Source organism: Hyperolius riggenbachi, chromosome 8 (genome assembly GCF_040937935.1).
Source record: "Hyperolius riggenbachi isolate aHypRig1 chromosome 8, aHypRig1.pri, whole genome shotgun sequence".
NCBI lineage: Eukaryota > Metazoa > Chordata > Amphibia > Anura > Hyperoliidae > Hyperolius > Hyperolius riggenbachi.
The window spans coordinates 280,726,779-280,744,897 of NC_090653.1; the positions used below are offsets into that span (position 1 = coordinate 280,726,779).

The following is an 18,119-nucleotide window of genomic DNA, read 5'->3' on the forward strand; positions in this document are numbered from 1 at the left end:
TCACTAAGACAAGTTCGGTAAAAATGTCATGTTCAGCACGGTAATGTACCACATTTTACTGAATATAAGAAGCTACAGACTATACGATGCACTTAGATTTATAGGGCAAAGACCAAGGGAAAAAAATTCTTAATGTGGCATGTCGATAGTCCAGGACCACCTTGTAGATGTTCCCCCCCAATTATTGTGTCTCCATGTGCCCTCTGTCCCACTTGTGTCCTTCGCCATGCCCTAGTGAAGTGGCGCAGGCCGGTGGCGTGCGGGGAGGTGAATGAATGGGAACAATGTGTCCTTGTCTCCCCTCCTGTGGATTCCTCTGTCCCCCTTTGTGGCCGTTTGTCCCCCTCTCTGCCCACCTGTGTCCCCCTTTCTGCCCTCCTGTGTCCTCAGCAGAAGCCGTCACCAGAAGAGCATTGCAGGAGATGAGAGGTCTGCGATGGCCGCTGGAATCCATGGATCAGGTGAGCCGGTGCTGCCGCTGCACTTTACTATGCACATGGAGAGGAGGGAACACAAGGGGGCAGCAGAGGAGGGCACAGGTGGACAGTACAGGGAGTCCCCGACATTGCGGCAGGTGGGCGGTTTGTATCGGCGGGTGTTCATAAGTCGGGGACTCCCTGTCTTTGGAATATAGGACGCAGGGACTATTCTCCCCATTTTGGGAAAAGAAAAAGGGCATCTTATATTTCGAAAAATATAGTACCTCGTGTAGCATTTTAGACTTTTTTCACAATTCACTAGGATTGTCACACAGGTGGTAATAGTTTGGTCATTTATCGAAAAACAGGATGACAGTTCACGAAGTTCTTTACCTCAAGGTGTATTTCATTTGGTATTTTAAGGAGTCGTGCAGTACATTTCATTCGGTATTTGATGGATTATTGCGGTGCAGGGAAAATGGAGGAAAGATGTAATACGGACAGCACATGGTACACTGACATGTAAAGTGCAAATCCAAGCTACATAAACTTAAAGAGACTCTGAAGCGAGACTAAATCTCGCTTTAGCTCTCATATATAGCAGGGGCATGTGTGCCCCTGCTAAAACGCCGCTATCCCGCGGCTAAACGGGGGTCCCTTCACCCCCAAACCCACCCCCCGCAAGACTTGGTCGCAAGTTGGTCGTGAAATTTTGTTTCCTGGAGGCAGGGCTAACGGCTGCAGCCCTGCCTCCAGTCGCGTCTATCAGACGCGCATCGCCGCCTCTCCCCCGCCCCTCTCAGTGAAGGAAGAGTGAGAGGGGCGGGGTAGAGGCGGAGATACGCGTCTGACAGTCGCGCGTGGGGCAGGGCTGCGGCGGTTAGCCCTGCCCCAACCAGGAAGCGCTCCCCCGCTGTACAGAGGGGATTTGGGGGTGAAGGGACCCCCGTTAAGCCGCGGGATAGCGGCGTTGTAGCAGGGGCACACATGCCCCTGCTATATATGAGGTCTGAAGCGAGATTTATTCTCGCTTCAGACTCTCTTTAACATTAAAGGGAATCTGAAGTGAAAATAAACCTATATCATGATTTGTATGTGTAGTACTGGTAAGACATAGAACATTAGCAGCAGAGATATGAGTCTAATATTGTTTCCAGTACAGGAAGAGTTAACCTCCTGAACGTTACGCCGCTCAGGAGGCTTTGTTACTTTGTGTCCGATAATAAAATAATTGTCCCAAATGACTGTAAACCCTTTCGCTAGCACTAGGCTAGCTAGTAAAGGTGTCCGGCACCCCACGATCCCCGCCGCTCCCCGTTTATACATTACCCAGCCTGGATCCATTCACTATAGGGAGAATCGCACATGACGTCATGACATCGCCGACATCATGCGCAAACCCGATCCTCCCCAAAGAGAGACCAGAGCTGTGCAGGGAGGCTGCGCGATCGCTGGTTCCAGGGGGGTAATGTATAAATGGGGGGGATGGGGGGGATCCAGGGGTGCCTGACACCTTTACTAGCTAGCCTAGTGCTAGCTAAAGGGTTTACAGTCATTTGGGACAATTATTTAATTATGGGGACACCTGGGGCCACAGAGCGGTATGCCCGACACAGTGTCAGGCATACCGCTAAAGGGGCCCATACACTGGTCGATTTCAGCCATCAATCGATCGATCAGAAATCGATTCTTCCAAATTCCCAAATCGATTGATTTGCAGCCAATTTTGATCAATTTCAATTGATTTGATCGATCTGATAGGATGGAAAATCTAGGTTGATCTGCTGCTGGCAGCAGATTGATGGCCCATGGAGTTGCATTGGATCGAATGGTCCAATAATGCATTTAGATAGATTTCCATTAGATTTCATTCTGAAATCTGTTGGAAATCTGTTTCTAGTGAGTGGCACACATCAGATAGATTCCTGTCAGATTCGACTTGACAGGCATCTGACAGAAATCTATCTGATGGTCGAATCTGCTGCAAATCTATAAGTGTATGGCCACCTTTACGAGGTTAAGAAACTTCAGTTGTTATTTATGCAAAAGAGCCACTGATCTCTCTGACTTTCAAAGTGGCAGAGAGCTCTGCCTTCTGAAGCTTATTATCTCAAGGGTCTTTCACTGTATTTAGTTTTTTTTCTGCAGAGGAAAGTTCAAAAGTTCACTGGCCTGCTCTGTGAAATCATTTAGAATGCTGAGTGTAGCGTGTAAACTGCAAATATTAGAGAATGATGCAATGTTATAAAAAAAAAAAAAACTATATAACTGAAAATAAAAATGAGAATATTTTCTTTGCTACTAATGTTCTAGTAATTATCCGTACTACACAACCAATTCACTATATCATAATTTTGTTTTCGCTTCAGTGTCACTTTAAATTTGTATGCGCTCAGTCCATTGGTATCTAATTTACTATTTTTAATTACTATCTAATAATCTTGTAACATTAGGGAAATGTGTTTTTATTATTAAAGAGGAACAGTTCCCCTCCCCCCCAAAAAAGAGCCCCTGGGGTACTTACCTCGGGAGGGGGAAGCCTCTGGATCCTAATGAGGGTTTCCCCCTTCCTCTTACCCCTCCGGGATCCAGCGCTGGCAGACCCCCCCAAAAAAATCAGCTGACAAGGTTGTTGGCTGGGGCTCAGTAGCGGCTGAAATATTTACCTTCCGCGCTCCAGGGCAGGAGGGACTTTCCGGGACCCCGGCAGAATTAGACAAGCCCCATCGGGTTCGCTCTACCGTGCAGACGCGAGTCACCTGTGCAGTAGAATGGACTCGATTGGGCTAGGCTATAGTAGAGTGGACTCAATCAGGCTCGGCTATTTCTGCTTGAGCCCACCAGAAAGTCGTCACTGCGCCTGCGCTGGATCGTGGTAGGTAAATATTTACACCGCTGTTCGGGAGCTGATAGCGCTGGATCTCAGAGGGTACAGAGGAAACCGCATTAGGATCCAGAGACTTCCCCTTCCTGAGGTAAGTACCGTATAGGGGCTGTTCTTTTATTTTTTTAAAGATTTACTTTAACTTTCTTACTTTCCTGAATAGTTTAATTAGTTTTCCCCTTTTCTCCGCTCTGTTTCTTCCAATAGCTGATTGTTAATTACAGACAGCACCAGGCTAGAGATATTGAACATCTCACTTGTGTTACCACATGCTCTAATCTTTTAAATGTACATTTATTGAGGTATTTACCTCACAAGTCAGCAATTTACCTCACAAGTGGGTAATTTACCGCACAAGTGGGTAATTTACCGCACAAGTGGGTAATTTACCGCACAAGTGGGTAATTTACCGCACAAGTGGGTAATTTACCGCACAAGTGGGTAATTTACCGCACAAGTGGATAATTTACCGCACAAGTGGGTAATTTACCTCACAAGTCAGCAATTTATCTCACAAGTGGGTAATTTACCTCACAAGTCAGTAATTGACCTCACAAGTCGGTAATTTACCTCACAAGTCAGCAATTTACCTCACAAGTTGGTAATTTACCTCACAAGTCATCAATTTACCTCACAAGTTGGCAATTTACCTCACAAGTCAGCAATTTACCTCACAAGTCAGTAATTTACCTCACAAGTTGGTAATTTACCTCACAAGTCGGTAATTTACCTCACAAGTCGGTAATTTACCTCACAAGTCAGCAATTTACCTCACAAGTCGGCAATTTACCTCACAAGTCGGTAATTTACCTCACAAGTTGGTAATTTACCTCACAAGTTGGTAATTTACCTCACAAGTCAGCAATTTACCTCACAAGTCGGCAATTTACCTCACAAGTCGGTAATTTACCTCACAAGTTGGTAATTTACCTCACAAGTTGGTAATTTACCTCACAAGTCAGCAATTTACCTCAGAGGTTGGTAATTTACCTCACAAGTCACCTATTGACCTCACTATTCTGTAATTTTAGTTTGGCATGCAGTAACAGTCTTAGTGAATTGAGATTTCACAATTGGTAAAATTGTCTGTTTTCTGCTTTATCGGATGCGGTAAGGCTTTGTGAATTCAAGTCTTTGCATAAAAGGTATACTACAGGTGATATTACTGAGATTATTACACAGCACGTGACATGTGTGGACATAATATAACACAGAACACGAAACATACAAAATATATCACAGAAAACATGACACGCTACACATATCACACAGAGGTTGGTTCCATAACATGTTGCACAGACAGGATGTCACAGAGAAGTACGTGTGCCATGTTATATGGACATCATTTCACACAAATGTAGATCATGCGATATGTTACACGCATAGAGTAACACGCAGACGCACACGTAACATGTTACTTATAGATAGGACATTACGGCCATATGGTGAATACTTCAGCATCATCCCCAACAATCTGTCACACAGTACAAAACCCATTCCAGAATATTCACTCTTCTCTGGCTTACCAAAATTGGCATCGATCAGTATGGGTTCTGCCCCAGTCACCTGTGCCATGGCTGCCAGGTCCCGGTAATGCCATATATTCCTGCCTGGATTATTCTCCGGAACAAATGGCTTGCGAGTCTCCGAAAGTCTCACAATTCCAACCAGATCCAATTCCCCCTCCACCTATAAGAGACAACAATAAGAGAACTGGTGGCAACCTGTCTTCTCAGGGGTGGAGCTAAAGTGCAATGGTATACTGGGCCCCTCCCAGCATATCAATTCCCCCACCACCTATAAGAGACAAGGATAAGAGAACTGATAGCAACCTGTCTCCTCAGAGGTGGAGCTAAAGTGCAATGGTATACTGGGCCCCTCCCAGCATATCAATTCCCCCACCACCTATAAGAGACAAGGATAAGAGAACTGGTGGCAACCTGTCTTCTCAGGGGTGGAGCTAAAGTGCAATGGTATACTGGGCCCCTCCCAGCATATCAATTCCCCCTCCACCTATAAGAGACAACAATAAGAGAACTGGTGGCAACCTGTCTCCTCAGAGGTGGAGCTAAAGTGCAATGGTATACTGGGCCCCTCCCAGCATATCAATTCCCCCTCCACCTATAAGAGACAACAATAAGAGAACTGGTGGCAACCTGTCTCCTCAGAGGTGGAGCTAAAGTGCAATGGTATACTGGGCCCCTCCCAGCATATCAATTCCCCCTCCACCTATAAGAGACAACAATAAGAGAACTGGTGGCAACCTGTCTCCTCAGAGGTGGAGCTAAAGTGCAATGGTATACTGGGCCCCTCCCAGCATATCAATTCCCCCTCCACCTATAAGAGACAACAATAAGAGAACTGGTGGCAACCTGTCTCCTCAGAGGTGGAGCTAAAGTGCAATGGTATACTGTGTCCTTCCCAGCGTATCAGTTCCCCCTCCACCTATAAGAGACAACAATAAGAGAACTGGTGGCAACCTGTCTTCTCAAGGGTGGAGCTAAAGTGCAATGGTATACTGTGTCCTTCCCAGCGTATCAATTCCCCCTCCACCTATAAGAGACAACAATAAGAGAACTGGTGGCAACCTGTCTTCTCAGGGGTGGAGCTAAAGTGCAATGGTATACTGTGTCCTTCCCAGCGTATCAATTCCCCCACCACCTATAAGAGACAACAATAAGAGAACTGGTGGCAACCTGTCTTCTCAGGGGTGGAGCTAAAGTGCAATGGTATACTGTGTCCTTCCCAGCGTATCAATTCCCCCACCACCTATAAGAGACAACAATAAGAGAACTGGTGGCAACCTGTCTTCTCAGGGGTGGAGCTAAAGTGCAATGGTATACTGTGTCCTTCCCAGCGTATCAATTCCCCCACCACCTATAAGAGACAAAGATAAGAGAACTGATAGCAACCTTTCTCCTCAGAGGTGGAGCTAAAGTGCAATGGTATACTGGGCCCCTCCCAGCATATAAATTCCACCATCACCTATAATAGGGTGACCATATTTTGATTTCCAAAAAAGAGGACGATCACAACAGCATGTGGGCGTGGTCATGGGTGGGGCCAAATATACAAGACCTTAGCCGTGTGCTGTTCAACTTCGTGGGCATGGAGGGACTTTTTTTTTTTCCAGACCACATGGTGGAGGGCCGGCCAACCACAAAATGCAATGAGATTGGCAGCAGATTTCCCCACAAATGTGCGGACAAGGTATATGTCTGCAGTATAGGTTAGATAGGAATATGGCCCCAGTATAGGTTAGATAGGAATATGGCCCCAGTATAGGTTAGATAGGAATATGGCCCCAGTATAGCTTAGAATCTCAGACCCTTATGCTCCCACAGGCTGGCCAGTGGCCACACAGCAGTGACTTCACTGCTAACTCAGGCCCTTATGCTCCCACAGGCTGGCCACACAGCAGTGACTTCACTGCTAACAACTCAGGCCCTTATGCTCCCACAGGCTGCCCACACAGCACCAGCGTGACTTGAATCAATTCACTGACACTGACAGACTGAACTCAGGGCTCAGGCTGTGCTGCTGAGCTGCTCCCACAGGTCACACACAAACAGCACCAGTGATCAGCCCAGCGTGAGACCCACTGAACTCAGGCTGTCTCTGGCTGTCTCCACCCCTCTGCTCTGCAATTTGCTCTGTCTCAGTGGATGGGGCGGCTGGAGGTGGAGCAGAGCAGCAGGAAGGGATTGACTCACTGCCTAGCCCGAGGAAGAGCCGTTTGAGTCAGGAGCTGAATGAGATGAGCCGAACACTGGGAGCCCAAGCTGCAGAAGAACAGCTTGCAGAGAGAGAAGATTCACTGAGGCTGAGATGAGCCAAACACTGTGAGCCAGCGACAGAAGAACCACTTGCAGAGATCCACTGAGGCTGAGATGAGCCGAACACTGCGAGCCCAAGAAGCAGAAGAACCGTTTGCAGAGAATCTCTGCAAATGGTTCTTCTGCTTTGGGCTCGCTGTATTCGGCTCATCTCAGCCTCAGTGGATCTCTGCAAGCAGTTCTTCTGTTGCTGGCTCACAGTGTTCGGCTCATCTCAGCCTCAATGGATCTCTGCAAGCTGTTCTTCTGCCACTGACTCGCAGTGTTCGGCTCATCTCAGCCTCAATGGATCTCTGCAAGTGTGTTTGGCTCTCCGGACAGATCAAATATCCGGGAGGACAGCCCGGACAGGTCTGAAAAAGTGGACCTGTCCTGGCAAAAGAGGACACATGGTCAGCCTAACCTATAAGAGACAATGATAAGAGAACCATTGGCATCCTGTCTCCTCAGGGGTGGAGCTACAGTGCAGTGGGCTCCTGTGTGGAACCATACCCCCCACTCCCATCTCATCAATTCCCTCTTCAACTATAAGAGAAGAGGAGATCAGGGGACCACCAGCAACCTGTTCCCTGGGGACAATTACAATGCAGTGGGCTCCTGTGTAAATGGTACATTGCACCGCCAACCCAGCTCACCGTGTTTCTGCTAACACTCCATATTCAAGTATGAAGCACCACTGCAATACATTTCTGTTTTCCAGTGTGAAAGGTACACTGCGACTTTCAAGAGAGAGAAAGAGAGAGTGTGTGTATGTGTGTGTGCGCGCGCAAGTTCATGTGTAAATGTGTGTTTATACACAGTATGCTTGGGTATGCGTACAAACAAGTGCGTGTTTGAGTGTGCTTGTGCTTAAGGCTGGTTTCACAGTAAAACGTTAAAGTCCCACGTTACAGCAGCCAGTAACACAGCCTAACTCACAGCACTGTAAAATCAATTGTGCTGTTCACAGTGCCCGCGTTGCGTTAGATAGTAACACAGCACGTTTAAGCAAAGTGCTGCATGCTGTACGTTATACTGGGCTAAGCAGCGCTAGACTGCTTGCACATGCACAGTAATGTTGGAGGAGGAGGTCTCCCCTCCACCTCTGTGGCCAGCCACATGGTTAATTAATATTCACTGCACTGCAGAGACTTGTGGTGGGACTGTAGTGCTGTCCGGATCATAAACGAATCGTTCATTTGATCCGGATCTTTTTTGTGAGTCGAATCATCCGGATCATCACAATGAACGATTCGGTTCACAGTGGATGTCTGTCTGGAAGAAACAGGAACATACAGAATGTACAGTGCAGGGAAAGTCCTGTCCTGCTAGTCATTTCACCCCCAGTCTGCTTCCCTAGTAAAATAATTCAAATGATTTGGTTCAAAGATCCGGATCTTTTCAATGATCCGATTCAAATGATCCAAATCCTTAAAAAGATCCGGACATCCTATCACTAACCTGGAGCGGCTGCTTTGAGAGCATAACGCAGCTCAATCTGACGTCCAACTTCAACACCACCATGCGTTGCGGTAGGGGCACGTTATGTGACCATAACGTCCCCTAAAACGCAACGTCTTAGTGTGTAAGTAGCCTAAAGGATACTAGTCCTGAAATAGACTGTGTGGTACCAATGGAGTCCGAGGACCTTCCAAAGGAGACAAAAAAACGAGACAGGGACACCAGGAGCTCCTGATAGTGTAGCACGTTGAAGGTATGGGACACTCAACAACGCTATGTGCAGAATACCCACAAGAATAGGTTTGTAAGACCAGCAACCACAGTGTAACGGCTGGTGAGGAAAGACAGGTCCTCACTTGGGTACTTTAGTCTTCGTCAATGTAGGTCGCTCTCCAGGAAAAGAAAAAGGGGTGTAAGGATTCCAAGGAACTAACATACACGCCCAACACCCCGAGCTGAGAGGGTTGGTGTGGGATATTACTGGGAGAGAGGAGGCGCCCCAAGATGTGATGTGTGGAATGGGTAGTGTAAGCTGGATAAAACATACATCAATAGGCTTATCTCTAAAAGAAGGGGGTAGCCCAAAAAAAGTAATAACATTTTTAATAGAAACCAGACACTTGAATGATAACACGTTTCGCGGATTGCAGTCCGCTTCGCCAGATCAAATAGCAAAAGTGTCTCAATACTAGCGATTTGCAAGCAGGGAGCGCAGGGAGTCAGGCACTACTGCGCAGGTGCTAGCTGGGCTGCGCACGTCCCACAGCGCGCGACACTGCGCATGACATACGTACGCATATGTGATAAATGTCATCAGGGAGAGGAAAGATTTTACAATAAGCAAACACTGACTAGATCACGTATACATAATTATTGTAAAAATGTAAAAATTTTTTTTTTTATTACGTTATTTTCACTGGCGTTCCTCTTTAAAGGAATGCGCGTTGCTATGTAAGCAACGCGCGTAACTAAGGAAGGCACGCTGAAGGAGCGAGCGTAGCGTGCAGCCATGAATTTAGAGTGTGGTGCTGTCATGGGTGGAGCTTGAGGACCTGATACCCAACTCATTCAATGTACATGAACTTTTTTGGAAGCTGTTACGCGGAAGTGTCTGCGCGGAGGGATCTTTACGTCCGCAGGACCTATGCTTTACTGGCGGCTCAGCGTCCCGCAGCCAGCGTGATTACATGCTACTCAGTCACACGAGTCACGGATATGGAGCGGTACTGAGGAGGATACGGGCAGACCAAGGAACTGTGAGTGCAAACCTTATGGGCTGTATGCTCTACAATCATTGAGGCGAACATTGCTTATCCTTGAGGACCGTTTGTGCCACCTGAAATGATATTTGCAGCTTGCAGCCTCAGCTTTTGCCCTATTGTTTGCAATATCGTTTGCTAGCCCTCTCCTCTGTTTACCTTGCTGTGCACACAATTGCCTAACCTACCTATCTTGTGAGTCTGCGAGTGGGACTTTCATTATACTCTAAAGGTCCGTACACATGCCAAACTCCAGGCAACGACGGGTCTGTCGTCACCTCCTGCTGGGCGGGTTTTCAGCAGACAGTCCGGCGTGTGTACAGTCTGTCAGCGGACTGATACGGCTGTTTCTGAACGATCCGCCGGGCGGATCGCTCAGAAACAGCCGTATCAGTCTGCAGACAGACTGTACACACGCCGGACTGTCGCTGGAACGCCCACCCAGCGGGAGGTGACGACGGACCCGTCGTTGCCTGCAGTCCGGCGTGTGTACGGATCTTAAAGGTATTGAACCCGGAGATATGAACCTGGAGATATGAACCTGGAGATAGGTACAGTATATTGGTAACAAATTGAACTGTGCAATAGCGCCCTGTCCGTGACAGGATGGACTGATTTGCTTTGATGATCCTTTACAGCTGATTGTATCCAATTCCATTGTGTTAACAGTATCCATATATCTAATGGTCCTTGCTCCTTGGACTTTTGGGTTTTTATTAGTGGGTGGGTGGGTTTTGCATTTTTGTCTGACATCCAGTTACACTTTTTTTATTAAATTTTGATAGAATAAAGTGAAGATTTTTTGTACCAATTATATACTAGTCTAGTTTTTGGTCCTATCTCGCTTTGTGTACTATTTCCCCGTTTTACTTACTATAAATAGGCTTATCTCTAAAAGAAGGGGGTAGCCCAAAAAAAGTAATAACATTTTTAATAGAAACCAGACACTTGAATGATAACGCGTTTCGCGGATTGCAGTCCGCTTCCCCAGATCAAATAGCAAAAGTGTCTCAATACTAGCGATTTGCAAGCAGGGAGCGCCACAGAGGCGCTGGAGTCAGGCACTACTGCGCAGGCGCTAGCTGGGCTGCGCACGTCCCACAACGTGCGCCCGTGAGTACACTGCGCATGACACACGTACGCATATGTCAGGGAGAGGAAAGATTTTACAATAAGCAAACACTGACTAGATCACGTATACATAATTATTGTAAATATGTAACACTGTTTTTATTACGTTATTTTCACTGGCATTCCTCTTTAAAGGAATGTGCGTTGCTATGTAAGCAACGCGCGTAACTAAGGAAGGCACGCTGAAGAAGCGAGCGTAGCGTGCAGCCATGAATTTAGAGTGTGGTGCTGTCATGGAGCTCGTGCTGCTATAGCAACGCAGCTCCATCAGTCAGCCCCATTGTTCCTGCAGCTCGGTATAATATCACGTTTCTCACCTGCCCCCGTGTGCGGGTCTCTGGATTCATCTTCCTGCGAGGGACGAAGCCTCTGTTTACCAGGATGGAGAATCTGATGTAACAGCAGAGATAATGATGATTAGCCAGAACAGATGCCTCCCAGATATAAGGATACCAGATGGAACGCCATGTATGTATTATAGTGTGCAACAAGGCAAACTCCAAATCACTATATCTCCACCCACTCCGATGACTCGTCTACAGACCACCCACTGCACACCCACCTATACACCTCTCACCAGCTACATAACTACAGTACCTCCTCCCCAACTGTTATTTCTCCAAATCCAGAACTTACAACCCCAACAGCTCAAACACAAACAAATCCCAATATAACTGTCATATTATTATTAGTTATTATGTATTTATATAGCAGTGACATCTTCTGCAGCACATTACAGAGTACATAGTCATGTCACTGACTGTCCTCAGAGGAACTCACAATCTAATCCCCCCATAGTCATAGCCTAATGTCCTACCATATTATTATTATTATTATTATGTATTTATATAGCACTGGCATCTCCTGCAGCACATTACAGAATACATAGTCATGTCACTGACTGTCCTCAGAGGAGCTTACAATCTAATCCTACCATAGTCATAGTCTAATGTCCTACCATATTATTATTATGTATTTATATAGCACTGACATCTCCTGCAGCACATTACAGGGTACATAGTCATGTCCCTGACTGTCCTCAGAGGAGCTCACAATCTAATCCTTCCATAGTCATAGTCTAATATCCTACCATGTTATTATTATGTATTTATATAGTCCTGACATCTTCTGCAGCACTTTGCAGTGTACATAGTCATGTCTCTGGCTGACCTCAGAAGAGCTCACACTCTAATCATACCATAGTCATAGTCTAATGTCCTACCGTATTATTAATATGTATTTATATAGCACTGACATCTGCTGCAGCACTGTACAGAGTACATAGTCATGTCACTGACTGTCCTCAGAGGAGCTCACAATCTAATCCTACCATAGTCATAGTGTAATGTCCTACCATATTATTATTATGTATTTATATAGCACTGACATCTTCTGCAGCACATTACAGAGTACATAGTCATGTCACTGACTGTCCTCAGAGGAGCTCACACTCTAATCCTACCATAGTCATAGTGTAATGTCCTACCATATTATTATTATGTATTTATATAGCACTGACATCTTCTGCAGCACATTACAGAGTACATAGTCATGTCACTGACTGTCCTCAGAGGAGCTCACAATCTAATCCTACCATAGTCATAGTCTAATGTCCTCCCATATCATTATTAGCATTGAAGTGAGACTGATATCCCCTCGGCCACCGTACTTCAGTTGCCTAATACAGTACATGGCATAAACACTCCTGTAGATAGCTAAATCCCCATCACACACTCCACACAACCCGGGGCATAATTATAAAGCATGGGGCCCCCAGCAAACATTTGATGGGGCCCGCCAAGGTTCACCCCCCTTCCCTTGCCTCCCCTCGGTGACCCTCACAGCCTGGTGGCCCATCTTGCAAAGCTCATAAAACAAGCGTGGACATCGTAATTGTCACACCCATAACAAATGAAGCTACAAAACCCCCTGATCTGAAGGATGGACCCCCTTATCGGGGGAGTGAAGTAGTAGATGGGGCCCCCTTACAGCTTGGGGCCCCCCTGCGATCCCAGGAGCTGCTCCTCTCTAGATAAGTCCCTGCAAACAACCTGTAGGGAAGCACATCTCAAAAATAAAGCCTCCACTGATGCTATACAACCAAATCTCCAAAATATGCCCCCATCCCCGGAATAAGAGCAGATTCCCTCAATACTCCCCTCTCCAACCACCAGCACCACCCCTGGTATATTACCCAATCCCAGCGATATAGCCCCCTCCCCGTATGCCTATGGGGAATGTGAGATATCCCGACATACCCGAGGTCAGTGCAGTAGAAGGGGGTGATGACATTGGCCCCGCTCTCCGTGCTCGAGGATATGCTTCCGGACTCCTGAGCTTCCTTCTTAGCGTCTATCAGCGTGCGGGGCTGCAGGAGGACCTCTCTGGAGTGATCAAAGTGACCTCTGATCTTGACAGGACGGTATTCCAGCTTCTGGATTTCTGTCAGACTGAGACCAGCAGAAGAGAGTTCACATCTGAGCCTTGCCATCATACTGTAAACTGCCACCATACTGTAAACTGCCATCATACTGTAAACTGCCATCATACTGTAAACTGCCACCATACTGTAAACTGCCACCATACTGTAAATTGCCATCATACTGTAAATTGCCAACATACTGCAAATTGCCATCATACTGTAAATTGCCAACATACTGCAAATTGCCATCATACTGTAAATTGCCATCATACTGTAAACTGCCACCATACTGTAAATTGCCATCATACTGTAAATTGCCAACATACTGTAAATTGCCATCATACTGTAAATTGCCAACATACTGCAAATTGCCATCATACTGTAAATTGCCAACATACTGCAAATTGCCATCATACTGTAAATTGCCATCATACTGTAAACTGCCATCATACTGTAAATTGCCATTTTACTGTAAACTGCCATTTTACTGTAAATTGGCACCATACTGTAAACTGCCATCATACTGTAAATTGACAATCATACTGTAAACTGCCACCATACTGTAAACTGCCACCATACTGTAAACTGCCATCATACTGTAAATTGCCATACTGTAAATTGCCATACTGTAAACTGCCATCATACTGCAAATTGCCATCATACTGTAAACTGCCATGATACTGCAAATTGCCATCATACTGTAAACTGCCACGGTACTGTAAACTGCCACGGTACTGTAAACTGCCATCATTATGTAAATTGCCATCATACTGTAAATTGCCAACATACTGCAAATTGCCATCATACTGTAAATTGCCAACATACTGCAAATTGCCATCATACTGTAAATTGCCAACATACTGTAAACTGCCATCATACTGTAAACTGCCACCATACTGTAAATTGCCATCATACTGTAAATTGCCAACATACTGTAAATTGCCATCATACTGTAAATTGCCAACATACTGCAAATTGCCATCATACTGTAAATTGCCAACATACTGCAAATTGCCATCATACTGTAAATTGCCATCATACTGTAAACTGCCATCATACTGTAAATTGCCATTTTACTGTAAACTGCCATTTTACTGTAAATTGGCACCATACTGTAAACTGCCATCATACTGTAAATTGACAATCATACTGTAAACTGCCACCATACTGTAAACTGCCACCATACTGTAAACTGCCATCATACTGTAAATTGCCATACTGTAAATTGCCATCATACTGCAAATTGCCATCATACTGTAAACTGCCATGATACTGCAAATTGCCATCATACTGTAAACTGCCACGGTACTGTAAACTGCCACGGTACTGTAAACTGCCATCATTATGTAAATTGCCATCATACTATAAATTGCCAACATACTGTGTATTGCCATCATACTGTAAATTGCCATCATACTGTAAATTGCCATCATACTGTAAACTGGCATCATACTGTAAAATGCCATCATTCTGTAAACTGCCACCATACTGTAAAATGCCATCATTCTGTAAACTGCCACCATACTGTAAACTGCCATGATACTGTAAACTGCCATCATACTGTAAATTGCCCTCATACTATAAATTGCCCTCATACTGTAAATTGTCATCATTCTGTAAATTGCCAACATACTGTAAACTGGCATCATACTGTAAAATCCACCGCAGCAGGGACACATCTGGTTCAGCCCCTCCATGATGCCCCTGCAGCCAGATGCTTCTGTGACAGCCAGATTATCTTGTCCAGCCCTGCCGAATGCTGGCCAGGAGTCGGGACCCACCTCAGAAATGAACACTACTGCACCTTTTGTACTGGAACACCTTAGCCAGCACGGCCAGATACCAGCATCCGGGATCCTCAGCAGTGTCAGCTATCACTGCTGGTTTCTCTCACGAAGAACTGGGTCATCACTTCTGAACCTTCTCCAACCTCTAACCTCCCCCATGTCTCCTTAGGGATAACGGATGATTTCCAAGTGTGACTGGTGGCACCATAGTATGGCAGCCTCGGGTCTTGGCTTTCAGACATTTACACCCCCCCTCCTTCCAGAACCTGTATGAGTTAAAACCAATTCCAAGTACAACCCCCTGTTTGCACTTGGCGAAATAAATGATTCTGAAAATTGCCATCATACTGTAATTATACAGCCATGCAACATGGTGCTTCCACTGCCACCGACTCTGGCTGCTGTCCTCAAACTGAAGCTCAGAGATGGTCAATGTCAGGCAAACAATCACATTCAAGAGAAAGTGCATCCGATTGGCCCAGGTCCAAGCTGCATACAATATGTGTTCCAATCGCCACTCACTCGCCTCTGATCTCCTCCTCTGCCTAGCCGCTGATACACACACTGCTTCCTGCTTAGCCGGAAGCAGTGTGTGTATCAGCGGCTGTGCAGAGGAGGTGACCAGTGGCGAGTGAGTGGCGATTGGAACGCAGGCAGGTGAGTTGCCCTCTGTACACAGCGTTTCCCTGCGCTCACTCTGCAGTCAGACTCGGAGGGGGGAGCACAGAGGGGGGAGCACGGAGGGTGGCCCGCGGAGAGGAAGGGAGGGAGAGGTCGGGCTGCCCTCCCCATGGCTGACTCCCCCCTCCATTACAGCGCCCACACTCCTTCAGCGCTCAGGGCGGCCGCACGGCCCTAGAAACGGGCATGGGTGTGGTTACAGTAGGGCCTCTTTCGACTTTGGAGGAAACCTCAATGCTGGTGAAAGGGTTTGGCATGGAATGCTTTTGCATACAAACCATTTTGGAAGTGAATAACCTCCATTTAGTGCAAGCGACTACAACTTGCATTCAAGTTGTTTTTAGAATTACTGGAGTTCCAGTTTGTTGTGAGTGTTTTAGTGCAGAGGGTTAATGATTGCGTGACTGTAAATTGACCACTTTCCTCAGCTCCTCCTTTACCGTTTAAATCCTGGGCCGTTAAAGGACACCTAAAGCGAGAGGGATATGGAATGATAGAGGGATATGGAGGCTGCCATATTTAGTCCCTTTTAAGCAATACCAGTTGCCTGGCTGTCCTGCTAATCTTCTGCCTCTATATCTTTTAGCTAAAGCCCCTGAACAAGCATGCAGCATATCAGGTGTTTCTGACATTTCTGTCAAATCTGAGTTTAGCTGCATGCTTGTTTCTGGTGTGATTCAGACTAGTGTCTGAATCACACTGTTTGAACTACACTTGTTCCTGCAGCCATATAGATCAGCAGGGCTGCCAGGCAACTGGTATTGTTGAAAGTGGAACTAAAGATAAAAAAAAAAAAGTTTCAGTTATCTGGGGCTTCTGCCAGCCCCCTGCAGCCGTCCTGAGCCCGCGCCGGTCCTCAACAATCCTCCGTTCTCCGACAAGCCACTGCGCCTGCGCAGCTCTGGCCATGCGTATCTTGGTTTGTGTTACCGCCCGCAATAGTGTCCTGCGCAGGATGCTATTGCGGACGGGAACGAGGCTACGCGAGGCAGGGCTGCGCAGGCGCAGTGGCCCACCGACTTACATGCCGACCGAACCAAAACTAGCTGGCGGCAGGAGAAAGGAGGATCGTGGAGGACCGGCGCGGGACAGGACAGCTTCAAGGGGCTGGCAGAAGCCCCAGGTAAGTGAAACTCTTTGTTATTGTTTTTTATTTTCAGTTCCACTTCAGAAGGAAAAAAAATATGGAAGCCTTGATATACCTCTCACTTCAGGTTCCCTTTAAACAGTACATGAAATGTGGCCCTCCTCTGCCACCCTGATCATCCGATATTGGCCCTGGAAAGTCCAATTGTGGATGATCCAGGTGGCAGTAGAGAACTGCAAGGGAGCAATCAACCTGGAGGGGGCTTGAGGAAGGTGTGTGTGTGTGTGTGTCACTGTGCAGAGTGTGTGTGTGTGTGTGTGTATGTGTGTGTCACTGTGCAGAGTGTGTGTGTGTGTGTCAGTGTGTGTGTGTGTGTGTGTGTGTGTCAGTGTGTGTGTGTCAGTGTGTGTGTGTGTGTATGTGTGTGTCAGTGTGTGTGTGTGTGTGTGTGTGTGTGTGTGTGTGTCAGTGTGTGTGTGTCAGTGTGTGTGTGTGTGTGTGTGTCTGGGTGTTAGTGTGTGTGGGTGTGGTGTGTGTGGTGTGTGTGTGTCAGTGTGTGTGTGTGTGTGTGTGTGTCAGTGTGTGTGTGTGTCAGTGTGTGTGTGTGTGTCAGTGTGTGTGTGTGTGTCAGTGTGTGTGTGTGACTGGGTGTGTGTGTGTGTGTCAGTGTGTGTGTGTGTGCGTGTGTCTGGGTGTGCGTGTGTGTGGTGTGTGTCAGTGTGTGTGTGTGTGTGTGTGTGTGTGTGTGTGTGTGTGTGGTGTGTGTGTGTCAGTGTATGTGTGTGTGTGTCAGTGTGTGTGTGTGTGTGTGTCAGTGTGTGTGTGTGTGTCAGTGTGTGTGTGTGTGTGTCTGGGTGTGTGTGTGTGTCAGTGTGTGTGTGTGTGTCTGGGTGTGTGTGTGTGTGTGTGTGTGTGTGTGTGTCTGGGTGTGGGTGTGCGTGTGTGGTGTGTGGTGTGTGTGTGTGTCAGAGTGTGTGTGTGTGTGCGTGCGTGCGTGCGTGTGTGCGTGCGTGCGTGTGTGTGTGTGTGTCCATTAGGGAGACAGCGTCTGCTTACAACATCTGGACCAGAACTGAGGACTAGCAGATCTTCTACAGGAAGTGGTAAGATTAGTAAGTGCTATGCCACTGCACATTGCTCCGGGAAGTTTAGAACTTTGACTTTGTTTCTTCT

At 46.7% G+C, this 18,119-nt stretch overlaps 1 protein-coding gene across 1 annotated transcript in view; it reads right to left on the reverse strand.

The window, feature by feature from the left end:
- SURF1 (SURF1 cytochrome c oxidase assembly factor) overlaps window positions 1-18,119 on the reverse strand; it is a 30,786-nt gene that overhangs the window by 3,725 nt on the left and 8,942 nt on the right. The window contains exons 5-7 of the mRNA XM_068249002.1: window positions 13,228-13,419; window positions 11,287-11,359; window positions 4,830-4,992 (exon numbers count right to left, since the gene is read on the reverse strand). Of these exons, the coding sequence (XP_068105103.1) occupies window positions 4,830-4,992; window positions 11,287-11,359; window positions 13,228-13,419 (428 nt within the window). The remainder of the gene's footprint in view (window positions 1-4,829; window positions 4,993-11,286; window positions 11,360-13,227; window positions 13,420-18,119) is intronic.